At 29.7% G+C, this 21297-nt stretch overlaps 4 protein-coding genes and 1 non-coding gene across 8 annotated transcripts; 2 read left to right on the top strand and 3 right to left on the bottom strand.

Moving 5' to 3' along the window:
• Positions 1 to 3508: 3508 nt before the first annotated feature.
• On the top strand, positions 3509 to 5109 carry LOC113516689 (probable RNA methyltransferase CG11342). Its single transcript, XM_026901151.3, has one exon. It carries the CDS (start codon positions 3728 to 3730, stop codon positions 4439 to 4441), a length of 714 nt encoding a protein of 237 aa, XP_026756952.2. The 5' UTR covers positions 3509 to 3727; the 3' UTR covers positions 4442 to 5109.
• LOC113516691 (uncharacterized) lies at positions 4534 to 8480 on the bottom strand. 2 transcript variants are annotated; one of them, XM_026901153.3, is made up of 5 exons: positions 8324 to 8480; positions 8108 to 8198; positions 7865 to 7959; positions 5769 to 5886; positions 4534 to 4990 (listed from the first exon to the last, which is right to left on the bottom strand). In XM_026901153.3, exons 2-5 carry the CDS (start codon positions 8126 to 8128, stop codon positions 4883 to 4885), a joined length of 342 nt encoding a protein of 113 aa, XP_026756954.2. In that variant the 5' UTR covers positions 8129 to 8198; positions 8324 to 8480; the 3' UTR covers positions 4534 to 4882. The 2 variants fall into 2 exon arrangements, with proteins under 2 accessions (XP_026756954.2, XP_031763666.2); XM_031907806.2 differs by having other exon boundaries at positions 8348 to 8475.
• Positions 8481 to 9412: 932 nt separating this feature from the next.
• Positions 9413 to 14499, top strand: LOC113516899 (nuclear FMR1 interacting protein 1). 3 transcript variants are annotated; one of them, XM_026901393.3, is made up of 4 exons: positions 9413 to 9637; positions 10978 to 11224; positions 12185 to 12449; positions 13433 to 14499. In XM_026901393.3, the coding sequence occupies exons 2-4, from the start codon at positions 10991 to 10993 to the stop codon at positions 14233 to 14235; spliced, it is 1302 nt and encodes a 433-aa protein (XP_026757194.2). In that variant the 5' UTR covers positions 9413 to 9637; positions 10978 to 10990; the 3' UTR covers positions 14236 to 14499. The 3 variants fall into 3 exon arrangements, with proteins under 3 accessions (XP_026757194.2, XP_052755532.1, XP_052755531.1); XM_052899572.1 differs by lacking the exon at positions 9413 to 9637 and adding an exon at positions 9706 to 9874; XM_052899571.1 differs by lacking the exon at positions 9413 to 9637 and adding an exon at positions 9977 to 10300.
• Positions 14500 to 16928: 2429 nt separating this feature from the next.
• On the bottom strand, positions 16929 to 20619 carry LOC113516820 (60S ribosomal protein L3). The gene is made up of 7 exons (XM_026901296.3): positions 20466 to 20619; positions 19995 to 20187; positions 19246 to 19414; positions 18687 to 19009; positions 18104 to 18283; positions 17290 to 17468; positions 16929 to 17159 (listed from the first exon to the last, which is right to left on the bottom strand). The coding sequence occupies exons 1-7, from the start codon at positions 20466 to 20468 to the stop codon at positions 16965 to 16967; spliced, it is 1242 nt and encodes a 413-aa protein (XP_026757097.2). The 5' UTR covers positions 20469 to 20619; the 3' UTR covers positions 16929 to 16964.
• LOC113517124 (small nucleolar RNA U43) lies at positions 20254 to 20330 on the bottom strand. Its single transcript, XR_003402260.1, has one exon. It is a non-coding gene; the product is annotated as a small nucleolar RNA U43 (small nucleolar RNA).
• Positions 20620 to 21297: the final 678 nt, after the last annotated feature.

Genomic DNA, 21297 nt, shown 5'->3' with positions numbered 1-21297 from the left:
CTATAAGAAAACTTAAAATTATTGCTAAACATAGCAATAAAAAATTTTGAAGTGTCTATAATTTCTTTAACGTCATGGAAACAAACTTTAAGAAAATCACCTAATTACTTGTTATGCTTTCTTAATATTCCTTGTATTATAGAAAAAGTCTGTGAATGAAACAGACATATATATAATTAAAGATTGTGTCCCAAAAGACATCAATTGTGACAAAACAAAATTTTAATCTAAAAACTAAACTACTGAACCGATTTTGATAAAATTTCTATAGGACCAATATGATATATATATATATATATATATATATATATATATATATATATATATATATCCTTTCAGATATAAAAAAAAATTTCCAAGTTGGTAATTTTCAAAATAGAAATGACAAAGTTATGAGGTAACAAACATAAAAAAATACAACCGAATTGAGAACCGCCTCCTTTTGGAAATCGAGTAAAAAAACTTAAAAGACCTTATTTTTGTATTGATATAACAAAATACATAATTTTTATTAACTACTATATCACTTTAGGCTTTTTTTTTATTTGTGTGCATGTTCAATTAATTAAATATTGATTATACTTATTATTGATTATACCAAATTTCCTGTAATAAGTTGTACTTGTTTTTTGTTACATAACTCTACAAGTGTACTCTAATAGTAACAGGAAAATATTTATTTTGTTTTATCCTATTTTTTTACTAAAGAAAAATTAACAGCTCGAAAATTTCATAATAAAAAAAAACAGTAAAGACAAAAGCCAGTTACTGATTTTTACAAATAAAAACAAGATTTAACTAATGCACATAATGTCATTAATACTTATAATCAACTAAATTAAATTTAAAGTAATTACATTATAGATATACAAACATTATAAATAGGCAGTTACGGAAAGTAAAAAGTTGAAATCACACGTTCAAAGATGAACCAAAGAACCACTGACTCAGCCCACGTCTTGCGGAATCTATCTTGGAATTAAATAAATCTAAATCGAGATCTGTAGGTATTTTATTAAAATTATCGTTTACACGCCTGATATATGATTTTTTTCTATAGTCAGTGGAAACAAATGGAAGTTGTACTAAAGTTATCTATTTATAACCTGTTAAATACATTGTATTATTGTAAACATTGTACGAGTATAAGTACCGTTCGGTACTCAGGTATCCACGCTTTATATTCTGATAGCTACAGAACTCCAGACATTAAGTCTGCTACCTCGATGTTCGGTCATGATGGTGCATTACCATTTTACTATAAATATAATAAATCTTATCTTCCCAATATAATAAAACTGTAACTAGACGACGTCTGTGCATAGATAATATAGAGGGAACAATTAAAAACTATGTTCCAAAAAAACCGACTTCAATTGTGCCAAAACCGGATACTTTGCTTTTAAAACCAGTAAATTAATGAAACAGATTTTGATGAAATCTATGAGTCCAATTTGTAAATATATTTCAGATAAAAAAATAATTTTCTCGGAGGTAATAAAAATAAAAAAATACAACCATATTGAGAACCTCCTTCTTTTTTATGTCGGTTGAAAATGAGATGAGTGATCACAATAAGAGCAATACTCGAAAAGAAAAACAATATTTTCTATAATTTTTGTCCCTATACTATATATACAGGTAGATATTCAGTTCACAGACAATTATTTTGTTTTAGCTAATGACGCTAAAGCTACTGCACTAAATGATGTTCACAGTTTTATTCGCGATTCATACATGTATCTATCTTGGTTCTCTATAAATCTTAAAAGAAATTACAAAAAACCTCGAATGTGATGAAGTGATGATCTCGACCGTTTCCACAAAACCTGGTACGCCTTTGCCAGCGACCGTGGAAGTAGAAACAATTGGAACAGTCTTTTGCCCAATAGTGGAAAACTGTAGTCGTTGAATAAATAAATGAGTGATGTGTCTGTGATTACCGTTTTTAGAGCGTAATCATTTTAAAACAATTACCTACTGCTTCAAATAATTTGGACTAATAAGAATAAGTACTACTACAATTTCCTGTAAGTTTTACTTTAGCATCTCAATCTATTAAGGCAGATAACAGTAATTGCTACCTTAGCAGAGTATGGCTTAAACCTAACATCAAATTAATAGTAGTATATTAAAAAGTATTTTAATAAAAGTTAACTTATTACTTAATTAAATATGATATAGTATATGATAATTAAATATCACAATGCGTTTATAAATAATTGAACAATTTTTAAATAATTAATGATTTTATGTCTATGCACAAATTATACAGCATAGGTATAGTAAAGAAAAAACTTTATTTAAATAGAAGTTAAATCGTTACCATAAAGTTAAGATATCAACAATTTTTTACAATTATTAACTATGAATAGATTAAGTTAAATTTAGAAAAGTTAATAGTAGAATATTATAAATTTACCTAGTATTAAATGTCCTGAATAAAAGAAAATAAAAATAAAGTCACAATATAAAGTACAGTGTATTTTTTGATTAAATATTCAAATAAAAATATTTTTCGTTTAACACCAATTGGTTACTTTTAAATTTACCTAAATTAATAAGTTAACTCTGCGTATACTTACATAAGTATGAAAGAACATTAGAATGATGGACATTAGTCAAAAAATAATGATAAGACACAAATGTATTTTTTGCAATAGAGTTGGTTACAAAGTCTTCTATTGCAAGATGTGTTTAGAAAAGCACCGAAATCTAATACAATTACATCAGAGAAGTTGCACGTCCTAAATTTAACGTGAATATATACTAAGAAAGAAAAGAAAAAAAAATTCATTAGCAATTTGCTTGTTCATTTCCAGACTATATGTCAATTATGTTTTTTTTAATCGATGAAATTGGAACCCTGCCGAGCTATCACCAAACGCCGGCGAAGCAGGGGGGAAAGAGATTGTAAATAATGGAGACTGAGAATCCCATTGCTAGCAATATACCCAACCAGGTCGACCTCCATGCAGTTCCCCCTAGAAACTATCATGGTTAATTACTGATGAATTCATCATGATGAGCTAACTGGCCTGTTTTCATTCTCATCTATCACCCTTCACTGGTGCTCTGCCAGCGTATCCCGTTAGCGCAGGCGGCTATACCTACATAAAAAGTCAGTTGTATCTATAGATTTCATTATTGAATTTTATACTGATGCCCCACCAGCATATACCGATGGCGCAAGCGGGGTTACAATTCTATTTTAACCCTTATTTGGTTTTTGATTGTTACCTTTTAACGCCTTCACAGCTTAATGAATCACTATAAAATTTAGTATACACGCATTGTATGGGATGAAGAAGGATATATGCTACTTTTTATCCCGATTAGTAAACATATCCCGCAAATTACATAATATGCAATTTTATCAGTATATCAATTAAATAATCGTTTAAAGAACACTAATTTGTTACGTATAAACTGCATAGATTAAGAATAGTACCTGTCTTCCAAAACTGTTACCATTGTTTTTGATTGTCACTGTCAGAATGACACAAAATTCACATCGTGACATGGACAAACAATATAGTTAAGAATTATACTTATTTTGCTTATTTACTCTTCCCTATTATTCGTTCAGCATAGTGCCTAATAATTATTTTTAAATGTATTTTTGTGATTTAAGGGTGTGCCTATAATATGTATACTCAAAATTTTAACTGTATCTAACAACATCTAAGTATTATTAACATACATAAGCAACTGACCGTGTTGAAAGATGAAAGAGGAAGAACTTAGTTTTATGGGGACTGACCCTGGAGCCGTAAAATATGGAAATTTCATCAATTATTATTCCTTTCACAGTGCTAAACAAAGAATCGAAAACCTCCATCCAAATATGTTCCCCTCGCTATCTCCAAATGAACCACTACTATGTTTAGATATCGGTTGTAACACAGGTGAACTTACACAGGAACTGTATTTATACCTAAAAACGATTTATACAAATAAAATACATATCCTAGCTATTGATATTGACCACAATTTAATACAAAGAGCTCACGAGACTAACATCAATACCAATATATCATTTGCTGCTTTAAATGTAATGAATGAAACAAAATATGAAATTATCAAGAAATTTTTAACCCATCATAAAAGGAAATTATTTGATATAATATTTTGTTTCTCTGTTACAATGTGGATACACCTTAATAATGGAGATGAGGGTTTAAAGAAATTTCTAGGTATTTTAAAAGAATGTTCTAGGTCAGTTATTATTGAACCACAACCATGGAGCTGCTATAGAAATGCACAAAGACGCATAAAAAAATCTGGTGGCAACTTTCCTTTATATGAAAAATTAAAAATAAGGTCAAATGTTGAGTTGACAATTGAACAAATTTTGACAGAAAAAAGCTATAAAAAAATTTATGAATCTACAAATTCATCATGGAATAGAAAAATCAAAAGTTTCCAGATTGATAGTTGACTTTGAACAAAGAAGATACCTTTATATACAATATTTATGTATACCATTTAATCAAATATAATAAACATGTTGAAATTAATACAAAATAAGGATATATTATAAAGAAATAAGTTCTTATATTTATTTGTACATAGATATATTTTATAAACACTACTAAAGTAATCTCGACATACAATGGGATTGATAATGAGGCACCATTTCTCGAGAATTATCACTTAAAATTTTAATTTGATATCACTGCTAAATCTTTATTCTGTGGTTCAATATGAATTAAATTTCTAATAAATTTAAGTCAAATTATTATAAACCTAATTTGTGATAGTCAAAAATGGTAATTTAGCAAAACTTCTAAATTAAAATTATAGATTAAAGGATAAGTTTAGAGAAATGGTGCCTCAGAATGTTTTACAAAAATATTATTAATGTCTTTATACAATTTGACTATGTAGTGACTTCATCAGTACTGGCTTCAAACTCTAATTTAACATCATTGCCAAGTCCTTCTACATCCATTTCTGTTTCCTGGGCATTCAGCATATTAAGTGTCACCTGCAAATAATCAAAAACCAAATTCAAAAGTTATATATTATATTTAATTAATGGGGACAGCAGCCCTTGCTATAGAATTTAAGATTGGTTTAAAATTATAAATCTAGTTATAACTGAAATGAATTGTTTTGTGTGACAAATAAAAACAAGCAAATACCTAATTATACGAATATTGCTAATCCTAAGGTAAATCACAAACAGCAAGTGGATCACATCTTATTGTGCCTATACACCTATACTTAAAGATAGCATGGTTGAGATGTCTAGTTGATAGAATCGTAATCATCTGTAAACTTTTTTATAAGCTCTTTTAAATCATTATTTCTTTAGGATTCTATTGCTGGGTCCTGAATGTTGTTGTCAGCTGGTAAAAACTCAAGAAACTTAGTAGATACTCATTTTTCAATATATAAAATTGTATTTTGAAAAAATACAAAGCTAATGCCATGACCTAAACCTTAATAACTTTTTCCAATCAATAAGCTGCTGAACTATTTGTTATTTTCTGAAGAGTATAAAAGATTATTTATTATTTACATAATTAGTCCTATATTGTGTATATTATGTTGACCATGTTATTATCTCCATGGACATACTCTTTCTACCACACTATCAAATTTTACTGTGACCACCTTCTAAATTATTCTTTTTCTAGGTTGTATCCAGTGATATTGTTTCTTTAAATTTTTTTTTTTTTTGTCTACATATTACAATTTATAAAATAAGAAAGCAATATTTTTGCATCATTTAAAAATAAAAATTTGTATAAATAATGAACCTGTTGTAACATTGGTGCCGTATGTATATTATGTTGACCTTGTACAGATGGAGGACTATTTGCTGTTACTATTCGCTCTTCAGGAGCTTTCCTTTTTAGTGGAGTCTTTGACTGTGAACTGCAAATATAAAATTATTAAATGAACCAAACAAGACTGCCAAAATATCTAAAGAAAAAATATCCAAAAATATAAATATCCAAAGAAAAAAGCCTAATTTCACTGACAAAAAGTATTTTATGTATTATTGCAATAATTACCACTTAAAAATATGATTTTCTTAAAATAGAATTGTCATAATTATCCTAAAATCCTCTAATGCACTATCTCGCCACAATAGTTTGTACTTCTACCATAAGATCTACCTGCTATTATTGTAAACTAGACATGAACTTGATATTAAAATGATAACTTGTAACAGCTACAGAATTTGTGCATACATTTTACTTATGGACTTAGAAAATACAACCATGACTTCTCTTACAGAAGCACATTAAAATGACTCCCAATTTGTCAACATCGAGATTTTCTTCTTTAATCTTTCTTGTATTCTGTTCTATTTAATTTCTCCTCCCCATTTTATCTTTGTGATCGATTCAATTTCCTTGTCCCCACTGGCATGTCCAGTAGGTTGAGTAAGTCCCTTATTGTTAAAATCCCTCCTCATACCTCCTCATGCTACAGTGGATCATTTAAAGTTCATGTGGCTAGACCATGGAACTCTCTTCCACTGCATATTCATGAAACTTAATCACTGAATATATTCAAGAACCGATTAAAAGAACATCTTTTGTCCTCATAGAATGTATATGTACATATTTTGTATGTAGAGATATGTATGTATAAATGTATACAGATATGTATGTACTTTAATTTTAATTATATGAGTTACTTTGTATATATGTCAACATATTTATTATTTCTTAATAGGAACAACTATACTGTTTCCTTCTATTATTATATGCACACTGACTGTTGGTAATTAATGCTCCTTTCCACTCTGGGTTTGCTGGAAGAGAACTCTTACACAGTTAAGCTAGCCTGTCATACATCTTTATTTAATATATATTAAATGTTTGTAATTTTTTTGTATACAATAAAGTATAAATAAAAAAATATACTGTAAAATCGATACAAATTCAAATTTTAAGAATAAAAATCTCACATGTGAGCTACAAAACATCAACATCTTAGATTATGAAAGTCCCAAAAGACCTAAATTTTGAAGTATCAAATACTGTAACACCCTTACCTACCCTACGCCTCTGTACCCTGTAATTTCAGTTCTTGTTGAAGATTGCAACCTTCTTTACTTTAATTGCCATATATCCTTTTTATTTTATCAGTCACTGTTCTTCTTCAATGGGGCTTGCATTCCAGTATCCAAATATTATTCAAATAATTTTATACCCAGTTTTTTATAAATAAAATAAAGAAAATTTATTTAGTAAAATTAATTTGAACTGAAACATTACTTCTTTACAAAGTAATCAAGGTGACAAACCAAAAAATAAAAAACATTCTATTCGAAATGGCCACCTTTGGCTTTTATACAAGCTTTTAATCTAAAAGGTAAAATTTTGTTACTGCTTGCTCCAAAGATTTTTTTTAAGAGACTCAATGTATGTTGTTTATAGCAGGTCATGTCCTCTAAAACTGACCATTATTTGAAGTCTAAATAAAGGATTAAGTTCTGGGCTAGATGAAGGCCAATTTTCAGCTCTTATAAAGTCAAGTATGTTGGTTCTTTTTATTTCTGTACCTTTCACCTGTGTAATGCAACAAAAAGTGTTTTGACTGATCCATTCTCTTTAATTGTAAAAATTGATTTAGAGCATGTCCTGTATATTGATGATAAGCACAGAGCTTCAAGTCTTGTTTTATAATACACGACAGAGACCTATAGGAAATCTTCATTTCTCCTGAATTAAGGATTATTTAAATGAGATTTAAATACTATCCCAAAAAATATATATTTGAATATAAAAATTTTACAAATATTTGGAAGCCTTAGTGAACACTAATTCTTGGGTTAAACTATGACACCAGGTTAACTACTATTCCACTGCCTGAAAAAATTGTAAGTACTTTTTATTACCTTGCTGTAGTTGACTCTGCTATTGGATGTAGCATCATAGTCATTTCAGCTAATTTGTTGAATGCTGCTCCAGCTTCTGTAAATATTTCTCCAACCTGTAATTTATAAAAAATTGTGTGTTTAAGAATGCACGATAAGTAAATAAGTTTCTTTGAAAAAAAAATACACTAAAACCATCATATATTCTTATTTTAAAATATTAGATAAAAACATTCCTGGTATCCTATCTATATGTATACTTACTTTTGCTGCCGAATTATTCATATTGCTAGGTATTCCTGTCTTGGCATTTAAATATTAAATTTAAACTTTTATTAATCGCCACACCAAGTTACTGAAAAATACAGTATTTTTAATTAGATATAGGTGTAACATAAATATTGCTGTTCAAATAACGTTCATATTAAATAAACAAAATAATTTAGGTGCTTGATGATTAAATCCCACTTTTTTAATTACCTGATAATAATAAATAAAGCTTACACTTTAAAAAAATGCAAACAAAATCAAGCAAAATAAAACATTATACAAAATAAAAAGTGTCAACTTGAAGACGTTTTATAGTCGAAACAAACACAGAGTCACAGAACAAGTAATCACTGCATTATAAGAGTTGGCAGCTGCCGTATATCCACAATACCTGGAAAATGAAATGCATGTTATATTTTCCAAGTAACAACACAATGAAAATATAAAGAGAATAAACAAAGTAACCGTCTTATATATTCATAAAAATAATCAACACTTTAAAACCCCTAAATAACAAGGAAATACACACTATAACTCTGCAATAACTGTTCAATAGCGACGTCACATTTAAATAATCTATAAACCTGTAATAGCAAAAAGTGTTATTTGTAAACGCATTATAGCAAACGAATATTAAAACTATTTTTATTTTATAACGGAAAATTGCATACTACAAATATAATTAATTAATCGTTCATATTTTTAAGTACTATTTTTCTTTTTAATATATTTTTACTTACAATTTTAGTTTATATCGATAAATAGTAGAAACTATGGTAAAAATAGCACTAATGGATTTTATCTTAAAAGAATTGTAATAATTTTGTAAAATAATAAATTGTAGTAATATTGTATAATACTTAAATGGAATTGTAATATATAGGTACGTACATTCCTTAAATATAAATGTGTTTCTTTTCAGATGCTGTTTGTCTTTGCATAAAACCTCCGACAATTGTTTATTGCACTAAATTAACTGAATCGAATACAATTTACATTACTCATCTATAAAAAAAAAATATTATTTACAATTGAATTAAAGAAAAATAAAGTAACTAAATATAAGTACTCTTTTAATTGAAAATGTTTTTAATAGAATTAAAAAATTTTGCGTTATGAAATAACAAGATTTTTTATGACAACAATCGATATCGATATTTTACATAAAGGCATAAATAGATAGTAATATAACACTGTGAATATAATATTCATTTATTTCATTGTGCTGTTGTTTCGAAAAGGTAACATAAGTAAATTTTTCAAGTTTCGTGTCATTGTCAACGTAACAATTACCATAGTTTTGTAACATAGATTCTAAACTATGTCTATAAAGACAGTATCTGTGCTTACTTATCTGTAGTGATTACTTGATCTATTACATAGTTTTTCCTCTTCAAGCATTTTCATATTTGATGTCAATATTTGTTTACTAATTTTTCATGAATTAGTGTTATTAGATTATTTTAACCCATTAATAAATGAATATTACTGCTAATTCACCTTCGCATAAGAACAAGAATTGAGGTAAGTAACTTTCATAAAAAAATATTTAAATAAAATCCTAGCTATAATCCATTTAGTGACAATACTCTTTTCTTAACTTTTTTAAAAGGAATATAACTGTTAAGTAACAAAGTACAATACATAATAAGGAAAACAAGCAATAAATGCCATCCAACTGATCAGCGTGGTTATAATAGGTTATATTGTTTTATAGCGAAACCCCACAACCCATTAGTGAAATAGTAACTGATTTCTAAGGTGTGTAATCCAGCAGTCTAATCTCTAAACTCGAGAGGACTATTTATTTACAAAGTCCCAGCGTGTTCTTTTTGATGCCCACTAATTTTCAACAGTTTGCGCCAATCACCAAAGCAATCTTGTTGTCATGTCCATATGATAAATGAAAGTGAAGAAATTAAATGCTATATGTTAACAGTATTTATATTCATACCTATTTACATACCTACTTGAAATATTAACCTTTATGTTACATATTATAAAAATATTAAATACTAGCAGCCTGTCTCAACTTTGCATGGGTGGACATTTTTACAAAATTTTACACTTTCCAACATATCTTTTGAATCGAATATACCTACGATTTGAAAAATTCAAAAGTAAACTGCAGATATTGAAACAATTTTGAATACAAAATAATTTATTTGGATAAGGATTAATAAATAGGTATGTATAACATATACAATTTGACAGCCTTATTTTTTCTATTTCTATGACTTATTAAATTCGTAATATCTATTGAATGGAATAGCGGATTTGAACAATTCAAAAAGTAATTTACATAAATTGAAACAGTTTCGTTTAAAAAACAATATGATTAATTAGGATAAAGATTTAAACAGAAGTATGAATAACATGGTTTAATTTTGGTCAGTATTTCTATTAACTTTTAAAATGTATAAAAAGTGATTATTATAACATAATGATAATAGTTAGACATAAAGTATTGCGAAGTTTTTTGTAATTATTGATATTTTATTCAATATTGTACATACTTTTGTTTTATCACCAATAGTTACCGCAGCGCATGCGACGAAAGATATTTTATAGCATTTATTTACACCTTGAGTTACATTACTAAAGTTTTAGTAAGGATCCCGAATCTTTTCTAGCCATAAATATAGCCTATGTTACGGGTTAATGGTGAATGTAGCTTTCTAATGGTAAAAGAATTTTTTAAATCTGCAAAGTAGTTTTTGAGTTTATTCATTACAAACAAAACACACATTACACACACACAAAAGTACAAATCTTTCTTCTTTGTAATATTAGTGTAGATGTAGATAATACAAAAGTAAATAGATATAATAATATATTTATCATAATTTTAAATTTTGTTTTAGAAATTTGTATATAATGGCATTTTCATTTACACAACATGCTCCTCGACCATACATGGGTAACAAGTATCAAAGAGAAAAAAGCCACAACTTCCATTGGAAGCAAAATACTGGATCTAAATTAAATTATTCAGGAGAGAAAGGCTTTATCCAAAAACCTTTCAAAACTTCTGAAGAATTCTGGTGTGAGACCTGTGATCGGAGTTTTTATACTGCTGATTTATTAGAAAAACATAAAAAACAACATGAGGTAAGTACCTATTCATCTTTCATTATATCCTTCTATTGTCTTTCTTTATAAATATAAACAGTGAAGACAAACATAACAAAATGCCTCTATTCATTTTGTTATGGTAATTTATTACAAAAAGAATTGCTAGAATCAGTGAAAAAATCTTTTAACATTCACATGATAACAAAACCCATAAACTAAGAATCTTTTAAAAGTTATTTAAAAAGTTACTGTATTAGTTATACATGGTTATACCATCTGCACAAAAATGGACTGAGATCATTGGAGTATCAAAGCCACAAGATATTGTGGCTTTGATACTCCAATAAAGAACTCAGGAGAAATGATGAAGACAAACCAATCCTTGTCTGTACCACCAATAGAATCATCTAAGAAAATTAAATCTAGAATTATAGAATATGAGATGAATGATGAAAGTCTTAAGTTTGATACAGATGAATCAAATCAGTCATAATAAATAATTTATCAAACCAACGGAAAAAGTATATAAGTAATAAATAGTTATACACAGAGAAAATGAGCAGTGAAATGAACTTTATTAGGTAAATATATAATTAGTTAAAGTGTTATTATAGTTAAATAGTGTGTTTATTATTAGAAGAGCTTGGGGGGGGGGGGGGACATATGTCGTGTACTAAAGTGGGTATTTATTAGTATTATAAATCTTTCTTTTTTATCTTTTCATTAAATTTTGTATATGTTGATCAGTTGCTGGTTAAGGAACAAGGGTGTTACACTATCCTCATTCCTAAGCAGGAAAATTATTCTAATATTACAATGTTATTATATTATTGAGTTGACGTCAGGCAGGTGGCCAGTCCTAAAACTGTTAGCCAAATCTTTTTTAAATATGGATAAAAACATATTACGCCGAACCCAAATAATAATTGGGATAAGGATAGGAAGATGATATATACAATGTTATTATATTAGTGAAATGACAATAATATTTTTCAGAAATGTAACATTGATGGCTGCCAGTTTGTTGCACACCCTAAAGTAATTACAAAACACATACAAATGCAACATTCATCAGGGATATATAAAAAAATTGCAAACCTTAACAATCCAGAAGAAATAAAAAAATGGATAGAGGAAAGGAAGAAGAAATATCCCACTATGAATAATATTGAGAAAAAAGCAGCTCAAATGAAAGAAAAGATCGAAAGAGGTGAAAAAATGGGCCTGCGTAAGAATGAACACAACAGAAATATCAAACTAGGTAAATATTAATTTTTAACATATGTAGAGATACCATTACCAATGTTGTTTACTAAATGAAGACTACTTTGTTATTCACCTATAATACAAAGCAGTGGTCATTTAGTATTGACACTGCTGCTTCACTGCAAAAATAGAAAGCTTATCTTTGCAACAAAGCAACAGTGCCTACATTTTTGTTTTAATCTGAAGATATAAGGATATATGTTTATTTTATTTTTTTTTTTTGATGAAGGGAAAATCCAATGAAACAAAGTCTTCTTAAAGATATACAGTCAGTACAGACAGATATAAAGTCTCCTCATAAGCTCACATCCTGGGGTGGGTGTGTATAGCAATAATAGTGTACATAGATACAAACAATATTGTTTAACAATTTTCAAGTAAATGTCAGTTGACTGCAGTCTCACTATTGTTATGTCAAAAATCTATATAATGACAGAATGTACTAAACCATTCTTCATTGTTCTAAATAAATTGTCTTTAAATCACTGTTGAACATTTGTTTCCTTTCATTTGAAATTAATATTAATACTACTCATACTCATACCAAGTGAATTGACAAGGGACTGTATTTCAAGTTTTTCTTATACAATACAGCATGTTGGGGGAAAAAGATTATTAGTAATGGGGTCTAACTGCCCCCTTGTTAGTAATATACCCTCTCTTCCTCCACACAATTCCCTCTGAAAACTATCATGGTTAATGTTGAATTTGTCATGCTGGGCCAACTGACCTACTTCATCCTCATCTATCATCCCTTATTTACCCCTCACCCTTCTTCCCTACCCCCAGTGTATACCAATAGCGCAGGCAAGGTCACTATTTCATTTTCACTCATTAAAAAAATATAGCATCTTGTGGTCTGTGTAAGTTACCTCTTATGATATCTTGAGGATAAAAAGACAGTTGTGCTAGCTTTGTATTCCTGCTCTATCAACTTTTATAACTACAATTTATTTAAATTAATTAACCTAATTACAGGTGCCAGAAGAAATCATGATAATTTAGGAAATAGACATAGTTTTAGACGAAATGTTTTAAGGAACTGCATGCAGTCAACAAAACAGTATAAACATATAAACAATAATAATAAAATTATATCAAAAGATGGTAATAATTTGTTGCCAGTTTTTGAGAATGAGAGAAAACTTAAACCGTTTCAAGGAATTCAAGATTTAGATATGCATAGTGATACAAATGAGGAAACAGAAGAGTCAGATAACAATTTTTCAGAAGATGATGATATGGAATATTCTAATAAAAATAAAGACATTACTCATAATAATGAGCCGGTAGTCTGTAGTGCCTTGTCATCTTTAATATGCAATTATGAATCTTCTGATGAAGAAGAGAAAACAAACAACGAAGTAAAAATAGAAACTTTAACATCAAAGAACAGTATTGAATCTCAGAAAAAAATTACATGTTTAAAAATACTGGATGTTAAAAATACAACAGAAAATAATTCAACACATCCTAGTGATGATACAATTGATAAAGGAAATAATAGTGATTGTGATAGTGGACCAGAAGAAGTGAAAATTGAAAGAACTACTATTAATGATACAAACACTAAGCAGACCGAATCTGTTTGTAATAAAAAATATTTAACAAAAAGGAAAATGAATGCTAATGAAACTAAACACAAAAGTTACTCTAATAAGAAACCAAAAATACCTTCAACACTTCTTCAAAAACTACTTAGTAAAGAAATACAACATGAACGTAACATAGTTTTACAATGTATTAGACATATTATAAAAAATGATTATTTTGATACATAAATAATAAACAATAAAAACAAAATATTAGTGATCTATATTTCTTCCTCCAAACTCGGATTTTATATATATCTGAAACTTAATTATTATTATTTGTTAAAAAATGGTGCTAACCACAAAATAATACACTCGAGAGCAATGAATGCGGATCACCTAAAGAAACCTATAAATCTTGGTAACTAAAAATGCTAGCTTAATAAAATAAACGGTGTTTAATAGACAATGTAATACCTCTTAACTGAAAGTAATAAAATTTATAAGTCACTACATTTTATTTATTAAAAATTACATAAAGAAAAAAACTGCTGATCTCGCCTTAAAACAAAAATCGGAAACATTGCATTTTTGTACAACAATATGTATTTTCTTGAACCTTAATACTTTGTCTCTTTGTTAAACTGTAAGAAACTGTAATCGTATAAGAAACTTTGTGTACAGCATGTACACCAAATTTCTTATACGATTTTGGCATATATTTTCCAATTCCTCTGTGAGAGCAATTTTGAGCTCACGAAACGTGATTGGGGGAGAGTTTCGTTGTTTTACGCATCTCTCTTGCTCGTCCCATGCATGCTTGATCGGATTGATATCCGCGCTGCGTGCTGACCATTCCATACGAGTAATATTCATCTCTTGTAGGTAGTCATTCACAATGAAACCTGTATGAAGTCTGGAATTGTCATACATAAAAATAGCATCCTCACCCAAATTGACCATAAATAGTCCAACGTGTTCATTAAAGATTTCTTCCACATATCTTACGCTAATTAAAGATCCGTTTTCTATGAACACCAGTTCTATGCGACTCTCAGATGAAATTCCGGTCCACACAAGTACAGACTTAACACTGTAGGCTACTTTTTCTTATATGCATGCTTTAATCTTTCCCCTCGTCTTCTATACACTCTGTCTACCATCGTGCTTGTAGACTTGTAGAGCATAAGTTTTGATTCGTCGGAGAACATAACTTTCGACTAATCTTCAATAGTCCAATTTAAATGGTTCTGGCCATATCTTAATCTTGAAATATAATCACCACATTCCAGTTTAGGCCCATTTACAGGTCTAAATGGTTTCAAGTTAACTTCAGCAAGTCATCATCTGACTGTCCATTCGCTTGGGTTACTTACTCCGAGGCGTCAAAACCGATTTGTAAGTTCAGTTCCTGTGAAAAAGCGATTATGATGCATGGTGTTCACCAAGTATCCATCTTCTCGTGCTGTGGTACATCTAGTTCTGCCTGTTCCTGGTCTACGTAGGTTAGAGCCAGTTTCCTTGTAACATCGGAAAACTGTACTGTTGACACACCGACAATCCTGGCTCTATCGCGCTGACTCCCGACGGTTTCCAACATTGTGAGGATTCTGGTGCATTCTTCAGTTGTAAGCGACATGATTACAGGTTAAATAATAAATATTGAATACTATCAATATCGTTTATATACCCACTTAAATAACAAATTAGAAACAAAAGCAAAATCAAATGCAGTAACTTCGTAGTTCCATCTTCGAAAGTCTCCCTTTTTCAAATTTGATTTTTTTATGACAAACTTGCAGTAACTAAGAAGTTTTAATACCTTAATTAATGAGTGTTTAGTTGTCTACTAAACCCAATTTATTTCAATAAGTTAGCATTCTTATTTTCCGATATTTATAGGTTTTTTTAAATGACCTGAATTCTTTGCTCTCGAGTGTACATAATTTTTAATCTTATACTATCATTATTAATATTAGTTTCTTTTTAACCGACTTAAAAAGACGTATCTTCTTTCTTTTAGGCTTGTCATTAATTTTTTTTTTTTTATTTCGTATAAAAACGTCATCTAGCAATAAAATTTGATCAGTATCTCACTCTCCGTCTATGTAAGAGAGCGGAATGGTACAGATCGACGTCATTGGCCACAATCTTGGGCTCCCTTCGAGAAGTTCGTCGTCAGCATGGCGAGCAGAAAGTTAGCTGGTGCAGACGGCGGCCCGTACCTCCACCTGAGAAGCCTTGCTCCGCTACATGTACTTTTTCCAGACGGCCATCTCACTCAAAACTAATATAGGGAGGCTTTATAAACGCAGTAGAACCCAAATGATTTTAAAATTTGTGTGTTAGTCTGTATGTACTTTTGTGCACGCTAATCTCATTATTTTCATTGTTTTATCGGTTCATAAATAAAAAAGTTATATCAATTTAAAGATCAACATATAAAATTAGTTGAATTGACGCAAAACCCTTTTTATGTATTGATATTTGAAAATTCTGTTTACTCATACGAAGCCAGGTCGGATCACTAATAATTATTATATCTATATATGTAAGGGGCTGTCTTTGTCAATTTTTGAGTCGATATAATCGATTAGTCTGACAATTATTGGCAGCCTCTAAGGAATTAAAGTTAAAATTTGTAGATACGTGTTATTTTAATTTGTGAAAATTATCCTATTCTCTCTCGTTCTGTATTGTGCAAATTGTGTGTGTTGCCAATCTATATACTCTAGGTTTAGTTATAATTATATTGGATTGATACTAGTATAGTACTGTGATATGGATACGATGTTTAGTACCCACAATCATAAAGCTCTACTTATTTTAGGATTAGATGGTGCTGTGCAATAGATCCAAAGGTATTTATATACTTATTCGTCTATCATTCAAAAAAGCCTTTATTGCGAGTAATCGGTATTAGCGGTAATAAAATGCAAATATATATTTCAGATACTTTTATTTATAGTCCAAAATATTTAGGACTGCGGTGCGGCTGCAGGTGCGGTCGCGGCTGCGGCTTCCTCTCTAATTCTGTCCTTTTTGAGAGTACCCATAAAAGCAGCCTTGTCAGCAGGCGTTTGGAAGCGACCATGACCAAATTTGGATGATGTATCGATAAACTTGAGACTTATCTTCTCAAGAGCGGCCCTCTTTGTGTGCACTCGCAGAGACTAAAAATTAAAATAAAGTACATATAAATCATTTAAATAATTGAATTTTAGAAATTAAATTAACAAGCAACTGTGACATGTCGTATCTTTACAAGCTTTTATGATACAAGTTACTGTGATTGTCAATTACCTTTCTTAAAGTAATAACTCTCTTTTTCGGTCCCATGCAGCAGCCTTTGATCATAACAAAGTCATTGTTAACCTCACCGTAATGGGGGAAACCACCCATTGGAGTGATAGATTTCTCAGACAAGTCATACTCAGTAGAAGCATTGTTCTTGATAACCTTTCCATCTTTAGTATGAATTCCTATAACAAAGTAATTGAAAAATCAAATTAATATAAAGAAAATTCTCATTACAGTTTAGTCTATAAATTAAAAAAAAATATTCCTACATTATGTCGACATGAACAAAAATTTTGTAATATCCCAAATCTATTTCATCAGGGTAGTGAAGAATAAGTTTGATATATCCCTGCATTAAAACCTGTGGAATCTTTTACATATACTAATCCATTTACTCTCAAGTGGATATGGAGACAATGTGTCAAGTCAGTATTGAAAAAAAAACTAGTCTTATTTACCAGCTGTTCAGCTATTAGTACTACAATAATTTTTTTTTATAAAATTTCATTGTTACTGTAAGTACTCATGTTCTATTGTCACATTATTATATGAACGATCTTAAATAAAATCAGTTTGAAACTGATAATATAGTTACATGAAAGGAATAAGAAATGAAAATAGTGAAAAATTACTAGAAATATAAGGAAGAACTGTTACAAATACAATAAATTAAGAAAAGTTGATGATTATTAAGTATAAATAATCTCAATATTCTACGAAAATGCTCTAAAATTAATCAATGATCAAGTTTCCCTTTTATACCCAGTCCAGTCAAACAGAGTTTAATATAAAAAAAGTAATTATCTTAAGAACATACCTTGTCCAATGCGGTAGATTTTCTTATTCATCTCAGTACGATGGTGGTATCCCTTTTGACCAGCACGAGCAACAGTAAATGACACTCTAGACGGATGCCACGCACCGATACAAGCGACCTTACGGAGACCCTTGTGGGTCTTGCGTGGAAGCTTACGAGTGTGCCAACGAGAAGTCACACCTACAAATTTAAAAAGATATATATATATATTATCATGTCATACCACAATCATATCTGTAAAGCTACAGAATAATTGTTAGAACCATATCAAAATCTATTTAAAAAAGTAGCAATAATGAAATTCAGTAAATGAGCATTGTTGAAACTTGGGTTTCATCCTGATAAAATAGATCCAGTACAGTAACAAAATTAAAACAATAAATGACATTACATACTGTACATATATAAAACTAACTAGACTCATGTATACTGTATAAACTAATACAAATTTTGATAAAATTTAGAAAGTACTTAATAAATGAATCAATAATTAGAATACTTTTTCAAATTAAAAGTACAGTTGTCTAAATATTACATATTCATTTTTAAGTCAGTATGTAAAAGTAAGTATATTTCTTAGTACCTTTGTATCCTTTCCCTTTAGTGACACCAATGCAATCTATCATCTCATCTTGAGCAAAAACAGAGTCTACTGGGATTGGTTTCTCCAAGTGTTCTCTAGCCCATTTCACTTTATCCTCAATGGATCCACCATTAACTTGAATCTCCATTATGTGTGCTTTCTTTTGGCGTTGCTTCAACAGTTTCATTTGAGTGTGGGCAATGATTCTGATAACACTACAGTAGCGTATCATCTTCTTGAAGTCTTTCTCAATGGACTTACGTCCAAGTTCATCTTGCCACTTCTTGCTAGCCTTAGTAAAGGCCTTCTTCTTACATTTGTACCTAACAGATTACAAAAAGCAGCTACTGTAAGAAAAACCAAATAGCCTCATCGTTGAGCGGAGACCGTTTGGTAACAAACATGCTTGTTGCATGTTTTATGTTAACTCTCATCTACTGATTGGAGAGTTATTTATAATAGTTAGTAATAGAATCAAATACTCAAAAATCAGTCATTGATAACTAAAACAAACTTAATGTGAATTAAATTTAGTATTTGGATTGCCTTGAAATCTTACCAATTCTTGTAGAAACGACGGCGACAATCTTCCGACATATGCTCTGCCCAAACCGTAAGCAAAGCACGGAGACCATGAGGAGTATCAATATAGCCAACAACTCCTACACAGACCATAGGTGGGGTTTCAATTATGGTCACAGCCTCCACAATCTCCTTCTTGTTGATCTCTAAAGTATAAATGGGAAAACATTATAATTTTTACAATAATGAGTAAATTACATATTAGAGTATATATTGCTGTGACAGTCTAGAAAACTAGAAAATATTTACATGATATTGATTCTCAAATAGATGTAACACCAATCATAGCATTACATCATATTAGTAAAAAACCCAAAGTGGGTCTTTCACTGAAGCTTCATATTCAATTAATATTGTAGTCTTTGAAAAGGATCTAAGAAAGAAAACAACATTAAATGTGATCCCAGCATACAAAAGGGCCACACATTCCTTTTCCATGGGTGTTTGTAAAACAAAAAACAAATAAGAAAATGAAATAAATAAGAAATGGTTGAAGGATGAGCAGTAGCATCCCTCTTAAAACGTCAACCACTTTGTTGACGTTTTAAGAGGGATGCTACTGCTCATGCTTCAACCATTTCTTATTTATTTCATTTAACTGCAGGTGGCAAAGATGGTAACTACTAGAAAAACCCTCCAAGGGGAGGTCTATGTTCAACAGTCGACAGTTAATGGCGGATATGTTGATGAATATAAAATTAGAAAATCATATTCATATGTACTTACTTGATCCAGGACGGTCTGGTTCACGGACCACGTGGGTCATACCAGCTTTATAACCAATGAAGGCCGTAAGGTGTACTGGCTTGCTGGGGTCATCTTTAGGGAATGCCTTCACTTTGCCACGATGACGACGGGACCTCTTCTTGGGATAGAATCCCATAGAGCCATGGCGAGGTGCTGAAAATTTCCTATGCGACTGAAAATAAAAACAATATATTAAATATTGAAAAAAGAAAGATTAAAACTACTGAACTATTAAAGGTGCATCAGTCCGCCCTAGATAAATCTTCACGTGTATTCAGGTTCTAACCGTATAAATAATTCTAGTGTAATCATCATTTGCAAGCAGTTTATAAAAAAATATTTATAAAATAAATCAAATGTTACTAATTTACATACTTTAATGAATGGAATATATAAAAAATTATTTAGATTGCAGACTAATAAAATGATTAAAAATAAATATTAACGTACCATGTCGGGGGACAATCGCGATGAAAATGGCCGATCGATACGATATTTTTTATGACATGACAGCTAAGCGGACAACGTTCTTTGAAATAAAATGTCAAAGTTTTCAATTGACATTGACAGAAAATAGAGATGTCGAATTAAGTTTCTTACTAGAGTTAACACGAAATACTAATTTGAACACTAACTCTATGGAGCGTAAAAAATTATTATTGTTCGTTATTCGTCATTGAACTTAAAAAATGTTTTTGATTTCCGCGCATTGTTTGAGAAAAGTACTATATAAGCCTTGGCCATAACTAGACACTGATGGACTCACGTATGTATGCCTCGGCTACGCCTCGGCCCATATTTGCATGTTCGTCCATCAATGCCTCAATCAGTTGCTGGCTGCTACTGTAATGTACTATAACTATATTAATTATAATTATTGTTGACTCACCGGTTCAAAGCTATTGTAAATTAAGCTAAAAAGTCGTTTCTTCGTGTTGTTATATCATACAGAACATAAATTTATTTGTATTTTTTTTTTATTACTAATTAATTTATCCAAACTAATATTAAATATATAAATAAAAAAAAAAGTGAAGCGCTCTTTTTTATTGTTGTTCATTATTTAATGAACAGTTTTAGCTTTGTATGTCATATTTCTTTTTATTTTGACGTGTAAATTACGACAATATATATTTAATATTAACTTTATTATAAGATCTACATTAGAAATTGACCAGATATTATGAAAAGTATTAAAAACTTGTGTTTACGATCAATAATATTATGAAATTAAGATGTTAAGGTAATATTCCTATATATTTATCTTTTATTTTATTTTTGC

Source organism: Galleria mellonella, unplaced genomic scaffold, assembly GCF_026898425.1.
Source record: "Galleria mellonella isolate WM207_F2 unplaced genomic scaffold, CSIRO_AGI_GalMel_v1 utg588, whole genome shotgun sequence".
NCBI classification, from domain to species: Eukaryota; Metazoa; Arthropoda; class Insecta; order Lepidoptera; family Pyralidae; genus Galleria; species Galleria mellonella.
The sequence above is the reverse complement of the archived record's forward strand: the minus strand, read 5'-3'. Positions and strand labels throughout refer to the sequence as shown.